Below are 24,654 nucleotides of genomic sequence, written 5' to 3'. Positions count from 1 at the left end.
AACAAGGTTGAGGGTTAAACAAGGAATGCAACGAGGTTAAGGGTAAAGCATGGAGTATCATGATCGTATGAAACACTAGATATCCTAAATCAAAATTAGTTTCATTTTGTTTCAAACATTTTAAGACGGTAAACGATCAAATAATTATACACTATACAGATCACTGTGAAACGTGGAATAAACTCAGATTCTGGAAATCTACAAAAATTAGAGATAAATAATTAATAAAAAAGTTTGAAAGGCGGCCCAAGGCGGATGTGAACACTAAATCTTCTAAATCAAAATTAATTTCATTTTTTCAGACATTTCAAACCGAAATAAAAATTCTAGCATTTTAAATCGAAAAAAAATATATATATAACTTAGGGTTCTTTTTCAAACAAGTACAAACTTGTAAAGTTATTAATTTTGTCCAAACTTTTAATAGTAATGGTTGTATTAGCACTTCGCCAGTTAGAAACGCTAATCTAAAAATGTGGCATAACCTTTCTTAATATAACAACAGTTTCCGTAACCAATATTGTAAAAAAGGGTAAAAATCAACAAGAACACACTCACCGAGCATAAAGTCCCTCCCCATAGCGCACCCTTTGTTATCGAACAATGTGACTCCGTAGATGGGGATTCCCGGGAGGTATACGTTGCTCTCATCCGCCAGGTAGTTAAAGAGGATGAGCAGAGAGGCGCATATCGTGAAGTAGAAGGGACGACTGTAGGCGATCACCCGGTTGTAACCCTGACAAGTTATGTTAACGTTACTTTACACCAGGAATGGGAAATTATTGTTGACAAGGACTCGAATAAGAAACAAAAAACGTCCTAGAGTGCCGTGTCAAAAAAGAATGTTAAATTCACAGTATATAATCCTAATTCCTTGTGAAAAAAAAACTACAAATAGGCTAGTTATGATAAGCTGACAGTAGTAGAGATAAGTGCGATGCCTTGCAGGGACAGCTTATTCAATAAAATATTCTAACAGTAATAAAGCAAACGGTAAAGGCCAATTTTTACCAAAAATGTTCTACGAGAAAGAAAGCCGTGGGCTGGATAAAATTATTTCCCGGGCTGTAGTTCGCCCGGGTCTAAAGCAGACCAAACGTTTGATGTTTTGGTTTTAAAGCATTATGTTCGGTCAGAAATAATCCTTTGTCTAGTCTAGCTCTTTACAAACCTACCCCCGCAATGCAAACTACAGCACCAAGAAAACAAGATAGTTCAATTTCCGTTGCAAGGCCACAGAATGACTTTAACCAGCATAAAAAGGCCTTATAATAAACAGATGAAGGTGTCAAATAACACGATTAGTGCAAAATAAAACTCCTGAGACCACCTTATATACGAGGCGTCGCGTAAAGTTTAATCAAATTAAAAGAAACACGGCTGAAAAAGTTAAAAAACCTGTTGGCTTATTTCATAGAACAACAGCCACTTGTTACCCAAACGGCATGAATGACCAACACAAAAACGCGGATTTTTTTATAACTGGTTACTGTGTTAAACTATCTGGTGAATCGTATTTAATTTTTAAGAAATTGAATAAAATGTATTTCTGCAAACAAATAAATCAAACAACTTTAGGTGTACATACATAATAGCCAATCAAAGCAAAACTAATAGACCAAAAATTGATTTGTTTAGATGAATTAAGACCGCACATCATATAAAATACAGTATACAACAAATATTTTTGGAAATAAAGATGTTGGATTGACTGTTTCGCTTAGAATGATTCTCAAGCAATATTTATTCATTAAAACAAGTAACAACAAAGATTTTCTAAATTTATCATCAACTCACGTGGGTCGGTGACGCGCTGTCCGGCTGCACGCTACGTATCAATGGGAATTGTGACGTAGCGATGACGACACAGAACCAGAAGGCCCACAGATCGAAGAGCAGGTTTCGGGCGAGGACTTGAATTCCAAGGAAGGCGACCACAACCATGAAGAGAATTGAGATGAATACCTCGATACGGTGAGAGTTTCTAAAGGAAATGGGAGTTTTCATTTTATTTCAAAATTTATCAGGATTTTTTTCTTTTTAAAAAAATTTTTTTTTCAGAGTTCTAAATTTATGGGGAGTTCGGATTTAAGATTTTCCTTTTAGAAACCAATTTTCGGTTTTTAAATCTATAATTTTTCTTAAATTTTCTTTATATTTATTTATTGAAAGTGTGTAGCACCCTGTAGATTTAGACGGCTTTTTTATTCATATCTAAACCCACTAGCCGAAATTACCCCGTACTTACCATATCGATTTATTATAGACGCATACTATAAAACTCCAAGGCAGTTTACTTGAAGGTATTAAGTTCGCTACAACATTCAACTGTTGTAGCGATATTGTTTAATAACAAAAAATGTTTCCCAATCGATGGAAGTGTTTTACTCGGTATATGTTCAAAATTGAATTTTTTTATGATTTATTTTTTTTTTTTGGCTAGTTAGCATGTACTAATTTATATGTCTGTTACTAATTGCTGCACACCACCTGAAAAATGCATCGCAGCCCAAAACTGCTGGTGTAGTTTAACGAAGTGTTGTTGAACAAAAAACAGCAAAACAAAAATATAAACGAAACACAAAAAAATAAGATTTTTATAGTTTCTACGGTTACTGGTTAAAGCATGATATACCGACTTGAAAAATCTTGTTTTTTTGAATAGTACAATGCTGTGTAGACAACAAATTGTTTTTTTTATTGTCATGTTTACCTGTCGAGCAGATCGAGCAGAGCCAGCCGGTCGTACTGAATTGTGATTTCTTTGGTGCCAAACAACTTCATTTTGTAGAAGATCTTCACTTTTGGTGACGGGGCTCGAATCTCAGGGTTGTAAAGCTCGATCTAACGAAAAGTATTTTTATTATTTTTAGGGTTTATTAAATTATTGATGGATTTCAAACTATGTTAATTTCCCGCACAGGACTAAGTTATTCTACAAATCACAACGAAACAAATCCATTAGCGCGGGAGAAATATAAAACACAGAAGTAAGTATTTAAAATTTTTGACAATTCAGTGGAGGCTTATTATGTTGGAAATCTGCAATGAATTAACAAAAGAAAGTGTTTGGTTGGTATTTTGTTTTTGTTTTTTGAATACCAAAGGTTACCAAAAGTTTTATTTCAAATGTTAATGTTATCTTTAATTCCAAATGCTGAATATTAGGTACAACCATTGACAAATTGTATTTTAAATGTAAGAAATTATTAAATAAATAACTATTACATTAAACAAAAAAACTTAAAAACTTACAGGGGTGTATTTTTAGTTTTTATTGTTATTTTTTTTACCGGGGTTGTAATTTTTTTTTTTTTAACTGAATTGTAATCTTTTAGTTTTTATAATTTATTTTTACCGGTGTTGTAATTGACGGGGGAGAAGCATCAGCGGTGTGGGGCGCCATCCGCTGGCCGTTTTCGATCGAACGACGAAGCGCGTCCAGAAAAACTTGTTGTCTGGTGAAAAACAACTTTCGGTTATGTAAAGCTTTTTTGGACTTTTAAGGGAAAAAAACTTATAAATAAAAAAAAAAGTCAGTTTTTTAATATTTTTTCAAGGTACGCCAAAAAAAATTCTGACAGATAAATTCAAAGACAAACGCAAACTCACTCTGGGAAGGGAATTCCCCTTCCACGACGCGAGGACAATCGAAAGGGGTCAAAAGACCCCTCCCCTGTTGCCCCCTCCGCTTCACTGGGGCGCTGCTCCCTATTTGACACCGATGACGTAGAACTGTCGCCCCTGGTTCTAAAGAATGTAAATTCTAGTTTTAAAACACTGTTGATAATATCTAACTAAAAACAAACAATGATAATTCAATGCAAAGTTTAAAAAAGATATCTAATATTAACCCTAGAGCCTTTCCTGCGAATGTGTAACTTTTTGAAAACAACAAAAAACATAAAACGTATATTTATGATGTTTAGTAATATCGCTTTGCTGTAGTAGGAATAGTAAAACCTTAGAAATATTTTAAAAACTATAAAGCTTAGCTGACTAAAACGCCTTTTGTAAGCAAATTAAAAATACATAAAACAAGAACAAAACTTTAGCTGTTAAGACAAAAGAACGCTTTTAGAATTCGCAATAAATTGAAACATTGCCTCAAACATCTTCTCCAGTTTGCTAGAAACTTACGACGTTTTCAAAAGGTTCTCGGGAATGTTCCGATTTGTAGTGAGAAGCCTTATTTATTAAAAGACTATACGAAGCTTATAAAATAAAATAATTTTAGTCAATTTCGTTTGAAAAAAATAACATTTATCGTTTGTATGTAACAGAAAAATCCTTATTTTCCATTTTTCTAATAAAATTACGGCGATTTTCAAAAAGTGACCACAGGGGGACTCGAACCCTCAATCTTCTGATTCGAAGTCAGACGCCTTATCCATTAGGCCATGCGGCCGTCCATAAAGCACGGCGAAGTAGTGGTTATATTACGGCGAGCGAGTGACGCGAAACACGATCAAATTTCAGTGGCTTGCAATATTCACTGATTTTACACTGCGCCTTTGCTTTGTCAAAATTCAGTTAGATGCAACATACGGCCCGCGGGCCACAACACGGCCCGCGAGACCTATTTACGTGGCCCTTTCTAAGTGACACCATAGTTAAAAACACTCTGCTAATTATGATAGCGTTGTAGGTCAATTGCGAGTTGATAAAATGCTGCAATTAAAAAAGTCTTTGAGCAAACAACAAGAGGTATTTCATTGTTATAAGAAAGACGTTGAGCTTGTTACAAAACTGGGCTATAAGTTATCGAAAGCAATTGCCGAAAAAGGAAAGCCTGTTCAAGACAAAATTCAGGAATCAGCTCACAGATGAGCAACTGTTAAGTGAACTTCGAGTGCACTTCTGCCAAAACTAACAAGATCTCTGGTGAGAGAAGATATCACACATCTCATTAATCGCTTAATGAGCTACTTGATTCTACACGGTTTTCCAATAAAAAAATTGTTTAAAAAATATATCTGTTGTTCGATTGTCCGGCCCGCACCACCATCATAGTTATACTTTATAGCCCGCTGCGAAAAACAGTTGCACGCCCCTGGCGTAAACCATTCTAACAATGAAATAAATACATTTACAAAAGTTTATCTGACTGGATTTGAAAAGACAAATATTGTTTTAATGAAGGTTTACAATTTCTAGTGGTAAAAAGGATACGTTTCTTAAAAGTTTTTATTTTTAACAATTTCACATATAAACTGGAAAAAAACTAAAAATAGGCACTTTTTGTGTTAGAGCAATTTTATATTTATCAGGGCAATGATATTAAATTAAAAAATATATGCTTAATGTATCCTTTTCTAGGAGATTCACACATTTCAATCATTTCCAACATAAGCATCCATAAAAACCGTAGCGTTTTTGACAATGTTATATGTTAACGTTTCGCAAATATGTTTGATAATGATCAAAAACGATTTTTCAATTGAGAAGTTTACAAAACGTAAACACAACCCTACCTACTTCTGTACAACATCACAAACGTAAATATACTACACATTGTACAGCACATAATGTATTCTGTGCCCTACTGGAGTCGTACGGGCCAACGATAACGACAAACATAGTCCCGGTATGACCGGGGGTCATGAGTTCGAATCTCACCATAGGCTATTGTAGCCTGTTGTTTCGAATCAGTTCGTTGTTAAATTAGACTAAGTCGCAGTATGCCGCAAACTATTTACCCTTTGTAAGGGTAATATTATGGTGCCGTACTCTTTTTGCAACATGAAGCGTTTTATCGCAAGTCAAACAAAGGTGTGACTTAAACAGTTATTTTGAAAGTTTATTTAAATACAAGTTTGTATCACAAGCCCGCTTAGTGAATCTAAGAACAAATATTGATAGAATTAAGGCTGTTTTTACAATCAACTAAACCTTAAAATATACGAATTGGTTGACAATACTATTTATAAACTCATGATGTTTTAACAACTACAGTCAGAAACAGACATCAAGTTAGAAAGAAACAATATATGGAATTTCCAGGTCAAGCTATTAATCAACAAACAAAAACATCACCACGAAGAACCAAAATGGCGTCCAATATATGCGACCAGTTGGTAGGACGACCTACGAGCACCTTACCTTGAAGATGCGCTTCTGCTTCTGAGCACAGAGCCTGATCTTTGCTCCTGGTTGTTCGCGAGGTTGTAGGCAACTCCTGGTCCATCACTACTGAACGTGTAAGTCATCCAACGACCTGTCTCGTCTGAAAAGTATAGCATTTTAAAATAAAGGTTGAATGTAAAGCTTTAAACACAGACATTATTTGTAAGTTGACCATTTGAATAGAAAAATACTTTACGAGAATCAGTGTTAAGGTGGCCCTTAAGTGAAAAGAGAAATTATATCAGAGACGTCTGTCCTAGACAAATTACACAAAAAAACGCTTGCTGGTATGTGTATAGCATTTCATTATAAGTTTTAAAATAAGCTTTAAACACAGACCTTATTAATTTAAAATTGTTCTTCATTATTATTAAATGTCGAAATTTCGATAACCTATACAATGCGGGAAATGAAATTGCAACTGCAACTGGGAAAAAAAACAGTCAATTACAACTGGAATCACTTAATCTCTAAAGAGCAAATACCAAGACTGTGTCGGAAGAATTTGGACTTTGTATTGCAATATTCTCAATCGTTGTGACATTATGCGATTTTCTGTCAGTCGAATAAGCTTCAATTTTAAAAAGCGAGACCAAGAGACGGTGGCATATGTGCCGAACGCCACTTCCTGTTTGGTTTATTTATTCTCACTTAGCCGCGATTTTTATTAGCTTTATGGACGGCCGCATGGCCTAATGGATAAGGCGTCTGACTTCGAATCAGAAGATTGAGGGTTCGAGTCCCCCTGTGGTCACTTTTTGCCTGTTTTGTCGCACATATGAAATATATATATATTACTTCTACTTTGCTCGGACAATTAAAATGGAGATAAAAATAAATACTAAATAAAAAAATAAATAAAATGGAGTTTATGTGTCAACATCAGACTTTAAGCTGATAAAGTATAAATTTGCACTTGTCACAGTCGTTTACATAGATACATTTTATTCAATTTGACTCTTTTGGATTATGGTCCTTAGGGTTTGCTTAACTTCTATTTCTCACATAAAGTACTATGTCATCATCAAAATAGTTCAACGCTTTAGGCGTAAAATAGGCCACAAAAGCTTATTAAATCTCACTTGATACTTAGGTATACGCAAAACCACTAATTTAGAAAAATATAAAGAAGTATGAAAGTGACTTGTCCACATTGTTCTTTTAAGTGCGAAAATGCGCAGATGTTTCAACAAAAAATCTCGTAAAATTTGCTTTTCGTGCACTTGTACAGTTAGATTTCTATCAATATTTGCAATAAACCTGGACAAAGTGTAGCAACATTAAAATGGCACAACAGCATTGTCAATTAACCCTACTAATTCACAGTGTTTTTAAAATATTCAGGGCTCTGCTCAGCCTTAACAAGTTAATTCTCACAAAAACAAAAATTCGATAATCATTACTTTTTTTTAGATTTTTATTATTATTTTATTTTTTATTTTTTGGAACATTTCATGTCGCACCACGTTTGACTTTGACTGACCTTGAAAGCTGTGCACTGCTCCCTCTGAAGTATCAGCGTGGCTTTTTGCGAAGTGAAGTTTCTGTTCTTCAGTCATGGGTTCATCTGGGTTCGCTCCTTCAGGGGCGGAAGGATCGGAGCTGGTTCTGCAAGAAACGAAAGGTTTAAAGATGCGCCGCGGGCTGGTTTAATTGACCCGTAGTCTGGTAGGCCCTGTTAAAAACTAGTAATTTCAAAAATTTTATGTTAAAAATCATCTCAAAAACATTAGATAAATGTTTAACCCCTGTGTAGTTCCCTTTTTTATCTTATTGACAAGTATTTTTTATTATTGTAAATGTTTGATTAGATTTGCGAGGTGCAATCTCCCGCAAACCGCACTATAGACATTCACAAAACTGGGAAATAAAAAAGAAATAAAAATAAAATAAAGAAAGTTGGTAATAAAAGTTAAAACAGTGTTGCTCCGCCCATGGGTTGCGACCAGAAATTAGGCGACCGTTGATTTGTTTTGGTGGCCAACTGAAGTAATTTATATAGCTAGATTTATTAAAATCGTTTTAACCAAGATTTTTAAGAAATGTGTTGGAGAAATACGAAGAAATGGATTATACTGATTAAAGTCGTAAATATATAAGCATTTGACTTATGTTGTATTCAATTATAAAATGTTCATTGAATAGAATTTGGTAGCCAAAGCTGCGCTGGTAAAATTACCTTTCCTTGGTTCCCTCTGTCGCGTCACCTCCCGCTGGGTGTCGCTGTCGCACGCCGCTGGAGGTCGCCCTGCTGGTGGTGGCTACGTCACTAGTGGTGACGTCATCGGCGATGGATCGCATGAAGCTCTGGCTCCTGGATGATGCGAGTCTCCTTCTCCTGGATGCAGAGGATGAGGAGGATGGGAGGGACCGGTTGATTCTTCCACGGGAGTAGATCTTTGGCTAAAAATAATAACAAAGAAATTAAAAATAAGACAAAACTAAAAAAAAATTAAAAAAATTAAAAAATTAGGAAAATTAGAACAAATTTTAGACGTAGGAAATACATCAAAGTCCATAAGTAGGTGAACCAAGTTGAAAATGAATAAACATATATTCCAAAAGTTCTACATAGCTTTGATAAAATAAAATGGTTTATTATTTTCTTTGTTTGTAAAGTTTTTAAATATTGTGAAAAAAAATAACACTTTAACAAAAAAAAAAAAAAGAAGAAAATCAATAAAACCGATAAGAAAATATAGCCAAATAAAAACATTATCAATTTATAAGTCACCGTAAACTTTCTAGGGATAAAAAATTAATCCACAAAAACAACATTTCAGATGAACGTAAATTAACAAGTTAACACTTTATTTGCAATAGCCATACCCTTTCTTCTTATTCGCATAACTCTACAGAATATGTCAAACAAGTAAATCTTAAACTGGTGAGATTTTTTTGGTTTTGTTAATTTTAAACAATATATCACGCTATTCAAAAAACAACTATTTCATGGCAAGTTTGTATTATCTTTGATTGTTGGAAGTTAAGGATTAGTATTAAAAAACAGTATAAAAACATAAACAGTATTCGAAAACTAATATTGTATAAACGCACCCGCTGGACTCCTGGGATTTTGTTGAAATTCTGGAGACACTTCTGGAAATTTTCCTCCATCATTTGACCTTCAGAGTCGTCCGAATGACCTGATGACGTGTCCTTACTGAAGCATAGAAAACTTATAAATATTTATACGTTAAAGCAGTGGTTCTCAAACTTCGTCGGACCCTCTTTGCTTGCTTTAAAACAATTGAAGACCCCTTTAAACGTTGTTTTCTCCATTGGGACAGTGTTTCTCAACCTTATGAGTTTGATTTGGTTGGTTTGCCGACTGCAGTGTTTCATTTGATTAAATTTGTTCAGATTGCTCATACAATTTGAGCAAACTGATGGACAAATAAAAATGCGTTGTTGATATTTATTAAATTTGCAGTTATAAGAATGAAATCTTAAGTTTTGCTCCCTTACAAAAAGTTCGATGAATTAAATGTGTCGCTAAATATTTGCTGTTATTTTTACGCTTAGTATTTGGATAGCTGCGAAAGAGGGTGAGAAGCACTTGTTTAGTATGATAAATTGATTTATTTTATATAAACCTTTTGTAAACTGGCATTTGAAAAATCTAAATTGCTGTCCAGCAGAAAATTAAATTTTATTTCGCATAGTTAAAATATTCAAACAGTATATTTCTTATTGTGCTTGACCCAGTGGTGTTTTACTAGTCAATTAAAATCGCATAGCAGCTTGGCTTTCAAAAAACTTTTAACACTATTAAGTACAGAGACGCATTAAGGTTTGCAAGTATTCACCTGTCTCGTTGGGCGAAGTTGTACGTTACTCTTCGGTTTTTCTGGCTCTGTAAAAAGTAAGAAACTTTAAACACCAAGAAAGTAAACTGTAAAAAAAACACACGTCAATATCAGAGCAAGTTGGACCTAACCATTTAAAGAAAGTAAAACCAATGCATAAATACGAAGTAAAAATGCAAGTACCTGTGTGTTTGTTGATGAAGGTCCTGCTGCTCCTATTAATGTAGATAAATGAAACATTCACTTTTAGTATATTTGCGAAATTAGCTAGGTGGTTTTATTATGACATCATAGGACTTCCTTGTGACGTTCGGTGATTATTTTGAGCAGGGGTCTTAACCAGAGACGGGACTAACAACTTCATTAATTTATGCCTGGTAGCAACAGTTCATATTTTAGGAACTCTGTATGTAAGCATAGCTGCCGAACGTGCGGTGTGCAGAGCGTTTTAGAATTAGCACGTAGGCACGACGCTATTGAACCCCAAAACCATATCTTTTCATTTTACGTAAATGCATCTTTGTTTTCGATTTAATGTTACGTTTTGCCAATTTTAAAAGGAAACGTTTTACGCCTGAAGGCGCTTTAAGAAAGCAACACTAAGCTAAATGGTTTGTTTCGGTCATAATGTGCCCAAGCTCAAAAGTTGTTATATAAGAACAATTACACTATCTATGTGATTAAAATAATCATTTTTGCACTGGTTTGGATAAAAACGCCCTTGAATTTCGGCCACTGTGTGTGTAAGCACTTCATTTAACCTGATAAAGGCAGCAGTGGGAATGCTGACGTGTCCGTCCCGACCTTCCAGGGGACTTTCCCGTCTTCTCCATCCGATGAGAGGGAGTCAAAGTACTTTGCAGGTTTGTATTTCTCCCAGTCGGTTGTCGGGTGGTCTGGGAAAAAAGATAAAAATTAGTTTGCCATTTGTTTCCCTGTTAAGTGTGCGTGTTTTGCTTTATAAAACAACTTTAATACAAAATGGGGGCACTAGTTCAACTTTTTTAGCACTTTACATAATCTCCAAAGTCGTATAGAAATAAAAACTCTAGAATGCAATGCAAACAGTTGTTATATTTACGTGGAGCAGGGCATTTGAGTGATAGGGACGACTCGTTAAGGAATTCCTCCAGTGTGAGTTTGTTTGCTTTCGATGGTTGAGCTGCGATTGGTAGAGTGGCAGACGATGAAGCTCCTATGCAAGAATACAAGGTTGTAAAGTGTGAAAGGCAAATAACTCTCTATATATGTAGGACTAATGTAAAGTTGAACCTCGCCACAGGCTAGTTTTACGACCAGGATATAACAGTGCTATGGTTATTTCTCGACTTTTCCCTCCAAGCCTGCATAGATTAGTTGGTAGAGCGACGGTTCCGGTATGACCGAGCTTGTGAGTTCGAACCTAACCACAGGCTACTTTACGACCAGGATATAACGGTGCTACTGTTGTTTCTAGACTCGCTCCTCTCTGAGCTTGTGTGGCTAAGTTGGTAGAGAGACACTCCCAGGTTGGTCTATGTCGTAAGTTCGTATCTCACCTCAAGCTAGTTTTACGAACATGCTGCAGGCAATAGTGCTATGGCTGTTTCTCGATTTGCTCCCCTCTGAGCCTGTGTAGCTCAGTTGGTAGAGCGACGGTCCCGGTATGACCGAGGCCGTGAGTTCGAACCTGTTGCAGCAAGCAACGGTGCTATGGTTGTTTCTCGACTGTTTAAATTTAGAAAATACTCACCCACTCTTGCATCCGACGATTTCGAAAGAGAAACTTTTCCCTTGCTTGCGCTTTTCCCATCTTTTTTAATGCTAAACAAAAGCAATAAATAAAGATCCTTAAATGTATTAAGACCAAGATTTCAGTTGCAGAATTGCGCTCGAGAACAAACAACTCCAGATTGTTTAATGCTACTTGTTTCATAAGCTAACTTTATGACGTTATCAATAAAAAATTTTATGCGTTTTTAATTTTTTTTTAATTTTTAAGGGTATTTCAATCAGTGGTCATTTAGTTTAGGAAAACACTTACACTGATGCTTTTCCTAACAACATTTTTTTATGTCAACCAATAAAAGTATGCAAAACATTAAGATGTCAAGTTTATCGTTGTGTAATCGCATATTGGCGCATTTTTATACTTTTTTTATTCGATAAAGTAAACAAGTCCATATAGAAGTAGATTCGTAACGCTTTCTACGTTTGTAATAACTCTACTCAACGTTATTTTTAAAGCAGGTTCTTAAAGAATTTTTCAATGATTTACATTTTGCATGCGTTTTTATTTTTTTGATTAATTTTTTATTTTTTAAGGAAATTTTGATCGTTCCGGTAAAAATACTTTTATGTTTCAACATTGGTTAACTCACACCACTGTGCTCGGTATAAACTTGGTATCACTTCCGGGACTTTCCAGAAGTGAGCAGCCTGACGGCGATGTATCGGATGAGAGCGAGGTAAGGCTGTTGTTCGTGTTGGGACTCGAATCTGGTTTTTCATTGTCGCCCTATAAGGAACAAGGATACGGGCGTAAGGGTAAGAAAAAAAAGTTTATAAATGAAAAAAAAGTTTAAATGAAGAATTATTGAGGTTATTGGTAAATAATGACAAAACGATTTAACATTGGTACTTAATGTTTGAACAAATTTTTTTTTGCGATTTTAAACAGTAATGTTGTTTTTCATCCTCGTACAAAGCAAAACGTATGCGTGAGGAAATGTTTTACAGCCAAATTGCATTTCTTACGTTTTTTTCTAGGTACCCCAAAACACACAAAAAAATAAATTTATTTAACCAACGGAGCGATTTTTATGCTACTTTTTAGCATAAAATAAAAAAGTTAAAAATATAAGAGTTGCAATTTTATTCAAATATAATTTGCCATGTGAGTTGTATTACGAATGTGGTAAAAAATAACACCAGACCCACTTATTAATTTACTAACCTTGTCGCTTTTGTCATCATTCTCCCCAGTGTCTTCATCGCTTTTAAGCAAAATCCTGTGAAACAAAAAATACAAACATTTTAAAACATAGAATAATTTTTACAGGTAAATTCAGAGGTTCTCAATCAGAGAGAATTTACCAAAGAAGGATTTGGTATTTATGCACTTATTTTAGCTTTCACGATTAAATGAATTGTTGATCGTTAGCGTTTATAAAAAATGTAAATTATAAAAAAAAATAAAAAAAACGAGTTGTTCCGATCTTATATAGTTTTGTTTAACTTAATGTAGTACAATGTGTTTTTATTCAGGTGTCACATTGCTGCTTCTTAGAAAGTTGCCGGATAATTTCTCACCTTACGTCATCCACTACAGTGCCACTAGGTGAGCTAGAGGGCAGAGACTGTGATTTCAACTTTTTGAGTTCAAGTTTGGTTTGCTCAACAGAGGACATCTAAAAAACACAAAAAAAGTTTTAAGATATCTACAATATGCCTAATCACACAAAGAACTAAAAGATTATTTTATTTGGCGTAAATAAGCAAAACTAAAAATTTAAAAACGGTTTATATACAAGGCACATGAAATAGATTCGCATATTTCACGCATCCGTAGTCTAATTTAAACGACTACGCTTTGTAGAGTTGGTGAAACATTCATAATAGTGCAACATGCGATGGTATGGAAGAAGTTAAGAAAATGTTAGTCAGTTTCAAGCAAAAAAACAATGCTGTTTTGGTGGAAAGGTTGTTAAATCTGCATTAATATTTTATGAATTTATGTAACGAAAATTAAGATATTCAAGTTAAACACATTATACGACCCTGTGAAAAATAAAAAAACTCCAACCAACTTTATTAATTTCCTTGTGTCGTCGTTGTGATTCAACATCAGCAGAAGAGTAGCTCCGTTTATGTTGGGGTCCCTGGGTTCCATCCTGGGGGGCATTCCTTTTGCGACTGTCCTTTCTGGGTCCGATGCCATCACCAGAAGCAAAAGAATAAAAATCTAAAAAAATAAAACAACTTATTTTGGCTCGCGTGGATCAGGTCGGAATGGAATTCTTTAAGATGATGTCATAAAATAGGTAAACTTAAGAAACTTGCTGTTTTCGACCCAACAAATTTAAAAGAACTGAAATGAGTTCAAAATACATTTATAGCATTTTTTATCCTATATAAACTTTCATTTTTTTTAATATAAATTACATTATAAGATTTTAATTAGGCCTTCATGGACCCGCTAGAATTAGTCGCTGTACAACACCTAAAAGTTCCACAGATTCCAGTTTAAGAACCCTTGTCTAGTGCATTGGTTTAAAGTATTATATAGCTAATTTATCTGTTTGTTTACTGTTGATCTCACAACACAGCCAAGTTGTAATTATATCTTTAACAGCAAGAATGTACCTGTTGATTTAAAGCTTACTTTTAATTGAATAATTTTTTTTTTTAGAAAATTGAGGTTCTAAGGCTGTTTGGATTTACTTATTTTGGGTTTTGAGTAGTAAATATTTTACAATTTGTCCTACAAAACAATTGGTTTAAACATATAACAAACATTGTTAGTTAAGCAACTGCTAGGTTACACATACATGACATTTTACAAAGCAAGTTTTTTTAGCTATAAATAACTATTTGCGCACACAAGTTGTTGAAAAATAAATCCATGCAGAAAAAAGCAGAAACAGTATTTATAATAAGCAAGTCTCCAAATTAAAAAAAATAATAGATTAAACTATAAATAGCTAAATAGCATATCTATTCCAAAATTATATAATAATTACTTCACAATATATAAACTGTTGCCACCAGTCTTTCACCCTGATGAAGGTTATTTGCATAAGTTGCAGAAACGTTGGTTAACAATTACAATTACCAAATGAGCTGTTTATTATAGTTTATTATACATTTCACAATATATACATACAATTAAATAATTTTAAGCGAGCTAAAAATACCATTTTAAAGAACAGTTTGTAAGTAAAAAGGTTAGAAATTAAAATAAAATTAAGCAAATTCAACATACAGTCATATTAAGCAACCTATTGGCAAAACCAGACACAAAGTTGTAAAACAAATTAGAAATTTTTAACAGAGAAAAATAATTTTGCTTTCATGCATTATGCGAAAAGCCGCCAAATTATTTCCAAAGCAACCGAACCACTTAAAATTACCATCTACGCTGGGATCTTTTGCAGATGGCCTTTTCGGTCGGGGACGGTTTCGAAAGCCGGCCTTGCGTTGAATTCGAAATTGTTTTGGGGACCCTTTTTAAGTGGTAAATAAAATAATAGAACCTTAACTGACACTTTTTCAGGCCTTTATATAAGCAAATAGTTTAATTTTAATGAAAAAACACCCTGGAAAGTTACTTTTTTGAGTAAATTTTTTTTTTTTAATTTGTCCTAATATCAAACCAATGTTAACTGCAACAACACTACAAAAAGCATCAACTTTTTTGTTACTGTACTCCTGTCAATTTGCTAAACTCTTAATGGCTATTTAAGTGAATAAATAAAAAAAGTTAATCTGTGGCAATATGGTAATAAAAAAGCAAAATAAAGCTTTCACACTCAAATCCACTGCAAAATCCTATGTAAAAATAATAGAAACACACAACGTCAACAGGTCAGCAGGTGAGAGTACTAGTGACACTTACCATCAGCATTAGTAGACTTTGGTGAATTTTCTTCCTTTTCATCGCCAGATGCAACCGGGGTAGACTGAAAACAATTCAATTTGGTCATTTTAAAAAGTAAGAAAAATGTGCTCCTTTAAAAAAAAAACGTCTTCCTTCAAACATATTACAATAGCAAAGATCAAAACTGACATCAGTCAAGCAATTATGAACTTTGGATCAGTTTTTTTGTAATATATACAAGTATGACTCGCTAAGACTCTTAACTTGTTAATTGACACAACCATACAAGTGTGTACAACTGTGATCTAGCCCTTCAAAAGTTGGAACTGACCAACGTACATCAGAGGCCTTAAGAGAGGATCACCAAATCAGTTGGTCGATGCAGGATTTTTGTGCAAACAAGACAAGGCTAAAAAATCTATGGCTAGACTTTAACTTATGGCGGTCAAACGGAAACCTTCGCTCTACAATCTGAGATATAGAAGCTTAGTGGTGAAGCAAGTTAAGATGCAACCAAGATAACATGGCCTACCGTATTTGCAATTCTTATAACCCGACCATGCTTGCACGAAAGTTCTTAATACATTATATCAGTGACTCTCAACCTTTTATGGCTTACGGCACCCCAAAATAATAAATAGATTTGCAGCACCCAACTGGAAGTTTTGTTGAGTTTTTTTTACAGAAATGTCACTTTAACTGGAACAAAACCAACTTAAAACATGAAAAAAATGTCATTTGTTATAACGGTCTCTAATCATACGCAGATAGTTGTATCAAGAAGCTTACCAATTGAGCAAAAATAAGATTCTTACAAATTCTCAAATACCTATCGGCACCCTTGAGCATTGCAATTGGCTCACCAGGGCGCTGTGGCACCCCGGTTGAGAACCACTGGATTGAATGTTAGCCAATGAAGATTAAATTAAGGAAACCTATAATATTTGCAGCTAACCAGTTGAGTGTTGTAGGTCTTTGAAACCTCTGAGTCGCTACTGCTGACACTTGGCAGACTGTTGCACTTGTCCAGCGGAGTTCGAGCTTTTTTCTTACGAGTCCGACGTCTTTTACCGCTTGTAGAGTCAGCGCTGGTACCTGGCATCATGACCACAGGAAAATTGTCGTCGTGGTGGACGTCAACTTGAGCTAAAATGAAATTGCAGATGTTAACTTTACACCACCTAATTACATTTATCTGTTGTTTGTTTTCATTCTAGGCATGATTAATTCAAGTATAATCTTATGCATGATTGTGAAGTACAGGGGTGGGTAATTATTGTTGGCAGCGGGCCGAATGAGAAACAGAAAATGTCTTGGCGGGTGTCAAAAGAAGAAATCTCGAAAAACGTAATATAACAAGTGATTCCTTTTAAAAAAATCTAAATAACCTTGCTTTTATACAAGCTGGTAAGAGTGGGAATACGCGAGGATGCTTTACAAGAGTAATGTATTCAATAAATATTCTGAAAGAAAAACAAATCTAATGCCTGTTTTGCCTAAAAGAGTTTTATTTAAAATGAGCCGCGGAATAAACTGCTTAGCGGGCCAGATTCTACCCATAGACTGTAGTTTGCCCTTGTCTGTTCATGAATCATGGCTAATATTGTGCACAATCTCGTACATGACTGGTAAGCAGATCGCACATCCCCTATCCAAGGTGAAATGAAGTTTAATACTTAAACTACTAAAAGCTTCACATTCGGCTGTAAATGCAAAGTCTAACTAACAACAGAATAATAAATATGTTACCAATTAGTTGCTGTTGTTCTAATGATACGGACAGCCTATGGTTTGCTGTTTCGTTCCTTTGTAGGCTTTCTTTTAGCCCGTGTAAACAAAACAATATTGTAGTTTTTCGATTTTTCATGAGTGGTTTGTAGCTTGTTTAAAATTTCCAGCTTACTTTTCGAAGTTTTGTTGCTGTCATCTTGCAATTTCATGAATAGATCACCATCAGTAAATTCAGGCTAAAAAAGGTACAAACGTTAGGTGAAAACAAGGAAAATATTTAAAGTATTTTGGAGAACAATGAGGTATACTAGAAAACATATACAGTTTCAGTATAAGAGCTTTAAAATGTTAGGACCAGTGTTTTAAGGTGTTTTGGGGAAAATTTCTCCAGCGGTTTCCCAAAATTTGAACTAGCCTAATAAATAATTCGTTTAAGCAAATATGGCTATTTTTTGTGATTTAAATGAAACACTTGCGGTATCTTAAAACTACTTAGCGGTCACCCAAACCAAACCTTAAGAAAAACCTGGTTGGGACTATAAAAATTTGAATTGCTTTGCATTATCCCAACTAGTGTATGTACCATCCAAATTAAAAATGTTTTATTTGTGTATTTTATGCTTAGAATCAATATCCAAGCCCATACAGAAATAGGTAACATATTTTGACCACTTTTAAATCGTAATTCACTTTCAACATCATCAAGAATTATGTTCTAAAAGTAAAATCTTACTACTACCTAAGAAAAAAAATATCATATTACAAATATCTTGACTTGTTCTGAGTTTAATAGCTGCATGTTCTGATATTAATTTTTGTACTAATACTAAATTAGGCACTTACATTTTTTGAAATCTCGTCCCACAAATGCATGTGTCCAGCTCCTTCATTGGCATTATTGTCACCAAATGATGCTTGGTTAAAACTATATGGAATCAACAAACATATTAGGGTTGTAACAAAGAAGCTGAGTTTGAGGTGCTTAGGATACTGCGACCACCCCGAGCGAAAACTTGGCCCCCCAACCTCACAAACAAAATCTACCTGAAAAAAGCTGTATATTTTCACATATGCAGCTATAGGACTTTTTTTTCTGCATTAATTACGACACAATTAGTCAACTGTCTAATAAGCATTAATTTCAATGACTAGCGGAAAATGTGTCGCCAGTAAGGCAAGTTGGACCCAGCAGCAACTTAAAAGACAAAAAAAAATGTTGCCATGTCATCTATGAATTTCCATTCTACATAATTGTTTTTGCAAATCATTTAACCATATGTATATTTTGATGCATTTACAAAGTTCCTCGGTCTCGATTGCTTACAAGCACAGTATTAAATATGTAGGAGATTTTTGCTATTTGCTATGCATTTGTTTAATTTGTTGTGTAGTTCGCATTCACGTAATTTTTGCAGATCATAAAATTGAGTGCAGAAGATCTGATCACAAAAATCAATTGCTTAGTAACAGTTAAAAAAAAGTGACTTACTTTTCGTCGGCCTGATCTCCAGCTCCCTGAAAACGAACCCTCGTTTCACCAGAAGAAAGATTTTCACTGATTTGTTCTTTATCAGCTGGAATTAAAATAAGTGTTGGGGATAATGGATATTTTAACTTGCGTATTGTTACAATGTGAAAAAATTGCTTGTCTTTAAACCTAATAAGAAGCAATTAGGAAGAAAAGTGATTATTGTATGGAAAAATTGCATATTTGCTTTTATAACCAGTTCTTTATGAAGATATTTGGCAATCCTTAAGAATCAGATTTTTGCATAACTTTTATAACTTTTTATGTAAGATTAGAATGGAATAAATCTAATTAAAACTCCCAACAGTGTTTAGAGTTGATGTGTGTTGTTCAGTTTCATTTATTGTGACATTCTAGTGAATCACCTATACGAAAAAATCTTGAAGGGGTGCCGCAGGCGCAATCTATTCATTATTTCTGAGGGTTGCCGCTAAGCCATCAAAGGTTGAGAAACACTGTCATACAGGTTTTACTGTTACAATTACAAACCGAACATAGGTAAAAACACTCTGGCTTATAGATTACTAAAGCCAATCAAAATAGTTAAATAAAAATACAAACCTTAAGTCAGTCCCTTCCTTTTATATAACCTACCTTCACAGTGACAGTTACAGTTATAAATTAAACTTATGGCAAATTAGAACAAGTTATTACCTTCAAGGGGAGCAGTTTTTCGCTGCATTTGCTCGCCAATGTCGAAAGTTTTGTGCAAATGTGAGCTTGCAAACTTTATGAGGCAAATGAGCACGGCAAGGACCACGGAGTAGATGATGGTCACTTGCCAAGTGATAACTGTGGTCTGAAAAAAAAATGGATTAGAAATAATGACATGAAATATTAACAACAATAGAAAAAAGGTAGATGAATTTTGGAAAAAACTACTTTTTTATCGTATTTTGGTGTAGGATGAATATCGAAGCCTTTACAGAAGCTATAGCGATTTGTAAACCATTCGAATAAATCTTAAAGGAGGTTGTACTTAGGCATAGAATTAATATCTAAGCCCATACAAATGTAGAAATCTTTTTGTGAATGAAATTTTTTCAATATTTTTTTATTTTCTAACATTAGATGCAATATACAACCTTTGATGTTTATTTAGGGTTAATACAATAAGCAATTGTTTTCATATAAATTGCATTTAAAGATTTAGCTTTATTTATTGTTTGCATAAATCCAACAAAAGAAGACGTCACTAGTAATAGATTTAATATATAAATTTGTGTTGTTAATGAAACTAGTTTTAAGTAAAAAAAAATGTTGAAACATATTATTATACAAAAAAAATTATAAAAAAGTACCAATTCAATAAATATTGAGTGATTGTGATTTAAAAATTGATTACCTTAAAAATTAGCAAATTAAATATCACAGTTTTAAGTTACCTGATAAAGTGCAAATGGCAGGCAAAGCAGCAAGATCCATGTGTACATGTGGAAGACATTTGTGAAACTGCTGTGGTTAGGATCGTAATACCAACCGCCAGACAATGCAGGCCATAATCCCTGCCGGGCAAACTTCAAAACGTTGCTCCGCATTGTTTAATGTGTCACAGTAAATATGTAATTACCTCACATATTTAAACAAAATATTTTTGATATTATGTTTTACAATACCTGAGAAAAATTAACAATTTTACAGACATACAGAGCAGTCAGCATTTCAATAAACCTTTGTGTCGGGAACATGTTTGGGAGCTACTCTAGAAGCGTTCAAAATATTAATCAATCAACGTACAATATTTAGGTTGTCGGGTAGTGTTTGGTGAGGGTTATTCAAGTATTATTATTTAATAATATTGCTTAACCCACTTACCCACCCAAACGCTATCCCACACCCTAACGCAAATATGTTTGATATGGTAGTATTCTAGACAAGCGCCAATTCTACTACAACACACATCTTTTAGTTTGGCATTTGGGTTAGGGTGGGTCAACTCAAGCATTGTTATTAAACAATAAATATAATATTACGGCGCTCTTTCACTATTGTACGTAAAAATTAATAAAAAAAATTGTTTTCTTCAAATGCCGCACCCCACAACACATATTGTTTGGGTTAGGGTGCGGGTTAGCGTTTTATTGAGGGTGGGTCAAGTTATTTTTAATAATAAACATAATATTACTTGACCCACCCTCACCCAAACGCTAACCCGCACCCTAACCCAAACAATATGCGTTGTGGTATGCGGTAATATTATTTTTTTTTTTTGCATAACTTTTCACGTACAATAGTGAAAAAGCGCCAATATTACTTGACTCAAGGTCAACTAGTACCCTAACCCAGATAATGTTAGCAATCTAAACGCAAGGTCGAAAATTCTAAACCAGTGCCGTATTATTTCACTAAAATGCTTCATGCTGTCATTTTTTCAAGATTTTGTTTCAACTTTTTAACACAAAAAGTAAATATTGGAGTGAACATACCGTGACGGACTGACGGTCAACCGAGTAAAACATTGAATTTATAACAGACATTTTATTAAGTTTAAATCGGAAAAAGAATCGGAATTTTTATTTTAGTAAGAAGTTTATGACCTTTTCTTCACTAGTTACCTTTCAGAAAAAAAAAACATTCTCGAATTCACTATGAATTAAAACTAGGTAAACGGCAGGGTATTAAAACAATAGTTAAATATTTATTAACTTTGTCTAAAAGACTGTATCTAATTTGTGCTGTCGTGTTCAAGTTTAATTCTAGCCTTATCTAGTTTTATGTAAAAAGGTACTTTTTTCAACGGCGTAAGTTTTAAAAATGCTCTCCAGTAATTAATTAAATATTCCACGCATGACCGCGCATCTGCATGACCTTCAATGTCGTCCGGAATTTTTATAAAATCTTTTAATTTTGTTCGTTTCAAGTTTATTCGTTCGTTGTTAACTGGTAAATTACACTGCTATGAACCTAAGTTGTAAAAGTTCTGGAAGACATTGGAATATGTTTGTGACAACGATTTATTGTTCGATGCAGATGTTTGTGGTTTGTGGCAAACTAAGAGCACTGGACTGTGGATTCCCGAAATTGTCACTAACTTGGTAAGCTTTGTTATCTTCCTAGACATTTGTTTATGCCTGTAATAGTAAATAGTCGTTCTGCTACTAAGTTACGGAATCCACGTGTGTATATATACTGTGATCTAGCCCTGCTGAACTAGTACTGACCAATCATTAAGGCAAACTCATAACCTCATCGCTGGCAGATTTTCTAGCCTTACACTAGAATCTTAATTAGGGCAACTTATTTTGGCAATGGCTTATCCGAATGCGCCCGGTATATTGTTGTTCTGTTTTAGTTATTGTTTTAAAGTGTGTGAACGCGCTTGATCAAAGTTTTGTTTTTCTGTATTATTCCTGCCTTGTTTTGCGAGTTAAATGGTGCGTTGTGACGTCATAGCGGTGCGTTGTGTTTATGACAATGGTTTTTCACAGCTTGCTGCTCTGCCACTGTGGATTTTACCGTCGCAGTTTAAAACTGTCCGTGGCCAAAATAAAGCGAATCGTTTGAGTTTTTTTATTTCCTGTGAGAAAGTTAACGTTATGGCGGTGTATGACTATATGGCCTATATAGCCACTAAACTGATTGGCTGCGTTGCTTTTATAAATCAAAACGATTTTTCATATATATGTGCGTTTTTGTGACCAAACTAATATGAAAGTAAAAGTGTTGCCCCCCAAAAAATCTCACAAACAATTCCGCAACGAATATTGTCATTAAAAATAAGTTCTGGAGATAGATGTAGAATTTTTAGAGGTTTGTTAACATGAGATAGGATCATTATGTTAGGAGTTGAGTTATTTGGTTTTATTATTTTCCCTTTACTAATATTAATGTTGAAAGTTTGGTCTCCACTTGTGCTGCAGTACAGTGTAAGGCTCAAATAAGCCGTTTTTTTGTCTGCTAGCTTAATTTAAAATCCACGTTGTAATGAAACCCATCGACGCTATACGTCATTTCTTGCACCGATAGTTTGTTGCAAACGTGGCTCCCGCTAAGTTTCGTCGGCCTGTAGCGTCCGTTAGTATTTGGTTGTACGTTGAATTACTTGTTGGTCTACCCCTTGATTTACAATGACACCCGTTACGTAATCCTAGCTACGTTAATGTGAGATATTTATCGCCTACTCGTCTTTAACATCTACTAAAAAAATATGTTAAAAAAACTTAAATACGACAAAGGCCACAACCGAGCACTTGGCGTCAATAATAAATCGATTTAACGAAAAAAATTGCAATCTTCATTTTTAAAATAACTAACTACTTGTGTTGCCTAATTGTGAACGAAAAGTCGAAACATCCAGAAAGTTGCAAAACCCAACCGAAAAATAATCACATTTAAAAAATTACAAATAGGTCACCACTGGCCACTTGGTGGCGCTTGTAAAAAAAGCCACGAAAGTTCAAAGTTTTCGTTAAATATTTGCTTATTTTATTCACCGACCTAAACAGTCGCTGGTTTTGCTACTGCCTAATTCTAAAGGGTTTTTATGTGCCGGATCCACCTCACAATTTGTTTAATTTACTACATGGAGGTGGTTTTTGGGCAATTAGGATGTAAAGGGTGGGTTAGAACACTTTTGGCCTTTTTAGCTTGGGTACCCTGAACAGATGGCAATTGGGCACTCCGGCTTATAGGGAGTTCTACAAATAGTAGCCGATAAATTCGCTGGTTTAAGGAATCGTTGCAAGTGTACATGCATGGGTGGTGGGGATCCCCCTGTACCACAACTCTAGGTAACCACATAAAAGCAAAATACAAGGTTTAAAGAGTTCAGACGAAAATAATTATACATTGGAGACCCCGACTGAGATATAAACACGCAATTAAACCCTTCTGAATTAAATTTCATGCATACTGTCAGGCTGCATAGAAAGTATGAATTATTTTGGTTTGCTTGCGTAGTTTTCTCGTTTGTAAGTATTTTTAAGTTACGCCGATCAGTTATGATTTGTTGAAACGTTTGTTGACAAGTTTTTGCCAGCGTTATTGCTTGTAAATTTGATGTTTGATTAGATGTAATGCAGAGAAAAATCGTTTGATGCTTTAAGTTGTTAGTTACGCAAGACTGTTATAGTTATTGTTGCGAAATTATGGCCCTTTTTTGGTAAAGTTTTCAAAGGTGAAAGTATTACGATCGAGGTTGGACACCTCTCGTGATATCTAATCTCGAAACCAATAAACGGATAGATTCTATCCCAACCAGCACTTAAAGAAGTCGTTACTTCTAAAGTGTCTAAGCCATTGCGGCTATTGTCTCTATGGTCACGTGTTATGGTGATTGATGTTTTATATCTCACCCAAAATAACCTGACCACTTTGTCTAAAATCCTGCGTCACTTAACCGTTATGATTCGTTATAGAAGGAAAACAGAGCAGAAGGCCAAACCTTGTTGCCAATTCCCAACATAACGCGAGATTTATCTCATCTGTGACTGCAAGAAAGCATGCTCTGGGTATTATAAGCCCATGATTTTTAAGGCCTTTGATGCCTCATTTACATTTTAGACGGTGTGAGATAACCGTCATATAGCCCACATGAAGTTACTAGCATGCAGAGAGTAACTTTCTAGAATAACCTTTTGCGCCAAGGTTATTATGTCTGCTTTAGGGAACCCATCTAATGTGGACTAGGCGATGTAATTTGTTTTCGCGTTTTTGAGATTAGCACCTTACCCCCTTTTAATTGGTATTCTAGAGCAAAAGACTCTAAGCAACTAACTTCAGTTTTGCGATTTGAAATTCGAACTGCGTTTTAAGACGATCATTTTGTGCATTATAGGCTATTCAAAAGTGTTTTGCATTGTTGTTTATTGTGCCTTTTAAGTACCATTTCAGACTTGCATCGTGTCGTACGATCAGCTACCCCTGGAATTGTCCGTTTGCCG

The 24,654-nt window shown here is 34.6% G+C and overlaps 1 protein-coding gene and 2 non-coding genes across 3 annotated transcripts in view; 1 reads left to right on the top strand and 2 right to left on the bottom strand.

The window, feature by feature from the left end:
- Positions 1 to 20,338, bottom strand: part of LOC146137208 (pecanex-like protein 1) — a 51,106-nt gene extending 30,768 nt beyond the window's left edge. The window contains exons 1-24 of the mRNA XM_083393780.1: positions 20,158 to 20,338; positions 19,427 to 19,571; positions 18,734 to 18,818; positions 18,088 to 18,169; positions 17,417 to 17,480; positions 16,469 to 16,659; positions 15,532 to 15,595; positions 15,047 to 15,139; positions 13,724 to 13,878; positions 13,227 to 13,324; positions 12,855 to 12,925; positions 11,017 to 11,130; positions 10,697 to 10,831; positions 10,119 to 10,150; positions 9,936 to 9,982; positions 9,184 to 9,289; positions 8,306 to 8,529; positions 7,610 to 7,734; positions 6,103 to 6,226; positions 3,613 to 3,750; positions 3,359 to 3,458; positions 2,714 to 2,844; positions 1,798 to 1,984; positions 559 to 736 (exon numbers count right to left, since the gene is read on the bottom strand). Coding sequence (XP_083249906.1) covers positions 559 to 736; positions 1,798 to 1,984; positions 2,714 to 2,844; positions 3,359 to 3,458; positions 3,613 to 3,750; positions 6,103 to 6,226; positions 7,610 to 7,734; positions 8,306 to 8,529; positions 9,184 to 9,289; positions 9,936 to 9,982; positions 10,119 to 10,150; positions 10,697 to 10,831; positions 11,017 to 11,130; positions 12,855 to 12,925; positions 13,227 to 13,324; positions 13,724 to 13,878; positions 15,047 to 15,139; positions 15,532 to 15,595; positions 16,469 to 16,659; positions 17,417 to 17,480; positions 18,088 to 18,169; positions 18,734 to 18,818; positions 19,427 to 19,571; positions 20,158 to 20,310 — 2,842 coding nt within the window. The 5' untranslated portion in view covers positions 20,311 to 20,338. The remainder of the gene's footprint in view (positions 1 to 558; positions 737 to 1,797; positions 1,985 to 2,713; positions 2,845 to 3,358; positions 3,459 to 3,612; positions 3,751 to 6,102; positions 6,227 to 7,609; positions 7,735 to 8,305; positions 8,530 to 9,183; positions 9,290 to 9,935; positions 9,983 to 10,118; positions 10,151 to 10,696; positions 10,832 to 11,016; positions 11,131 to 12,854; positions 12,926 to 13,226; positions 13,325 to 13,723; positions 13,879 to 15,046; positions 15,140 to 15,531; positions 15,596 to 16,468; positions 16,660 to 17,416; positions 17,481 to 18,087; positions 18,170 to 18,733; positions 18,819 to 19,426; positions 19,572 to 20,157) is intronic.
- Positions 4,336 to 4,408, bottom strand: Trnar-ucg (transfer RNA arginine (anticodon UCG)). Its single transcript has one exon. It is a non-coding gene; the product is annotated as a tRNA-Arg (tRNA).
- On the top strand, positions 6,808 to 6,880 carry Trnar-ucg (transfer RNA arginine (anticodon UCG)). The gene has a single exon. It is a non-coding gene; the product is annotated as a tRNA-Arg (tRNA).
- Positions 20,339 to 24,654: the final 4,316 nt, after the last annotated feature.

This window comes from Ascidiella aspersa, chromosome 7, assembly GCF_963924565.1.
Source record: "Ascidiella aspersa chromosome 7, kaAscAspe10.2, whole genome shotgun sequence".
NCBI classification, from domain to species: domain Eukaryota; kingdom Metazoa; phylum Chordata; class Ascidiacea; order Phlebobranchia; family Ascidiidae; genus Ascidiella; species Ascidiella aspersa.
Note: the sequence above shows the minus strand (reverse complement) of the source record. Positions and strands in the feature narration are given on the sequence as shown.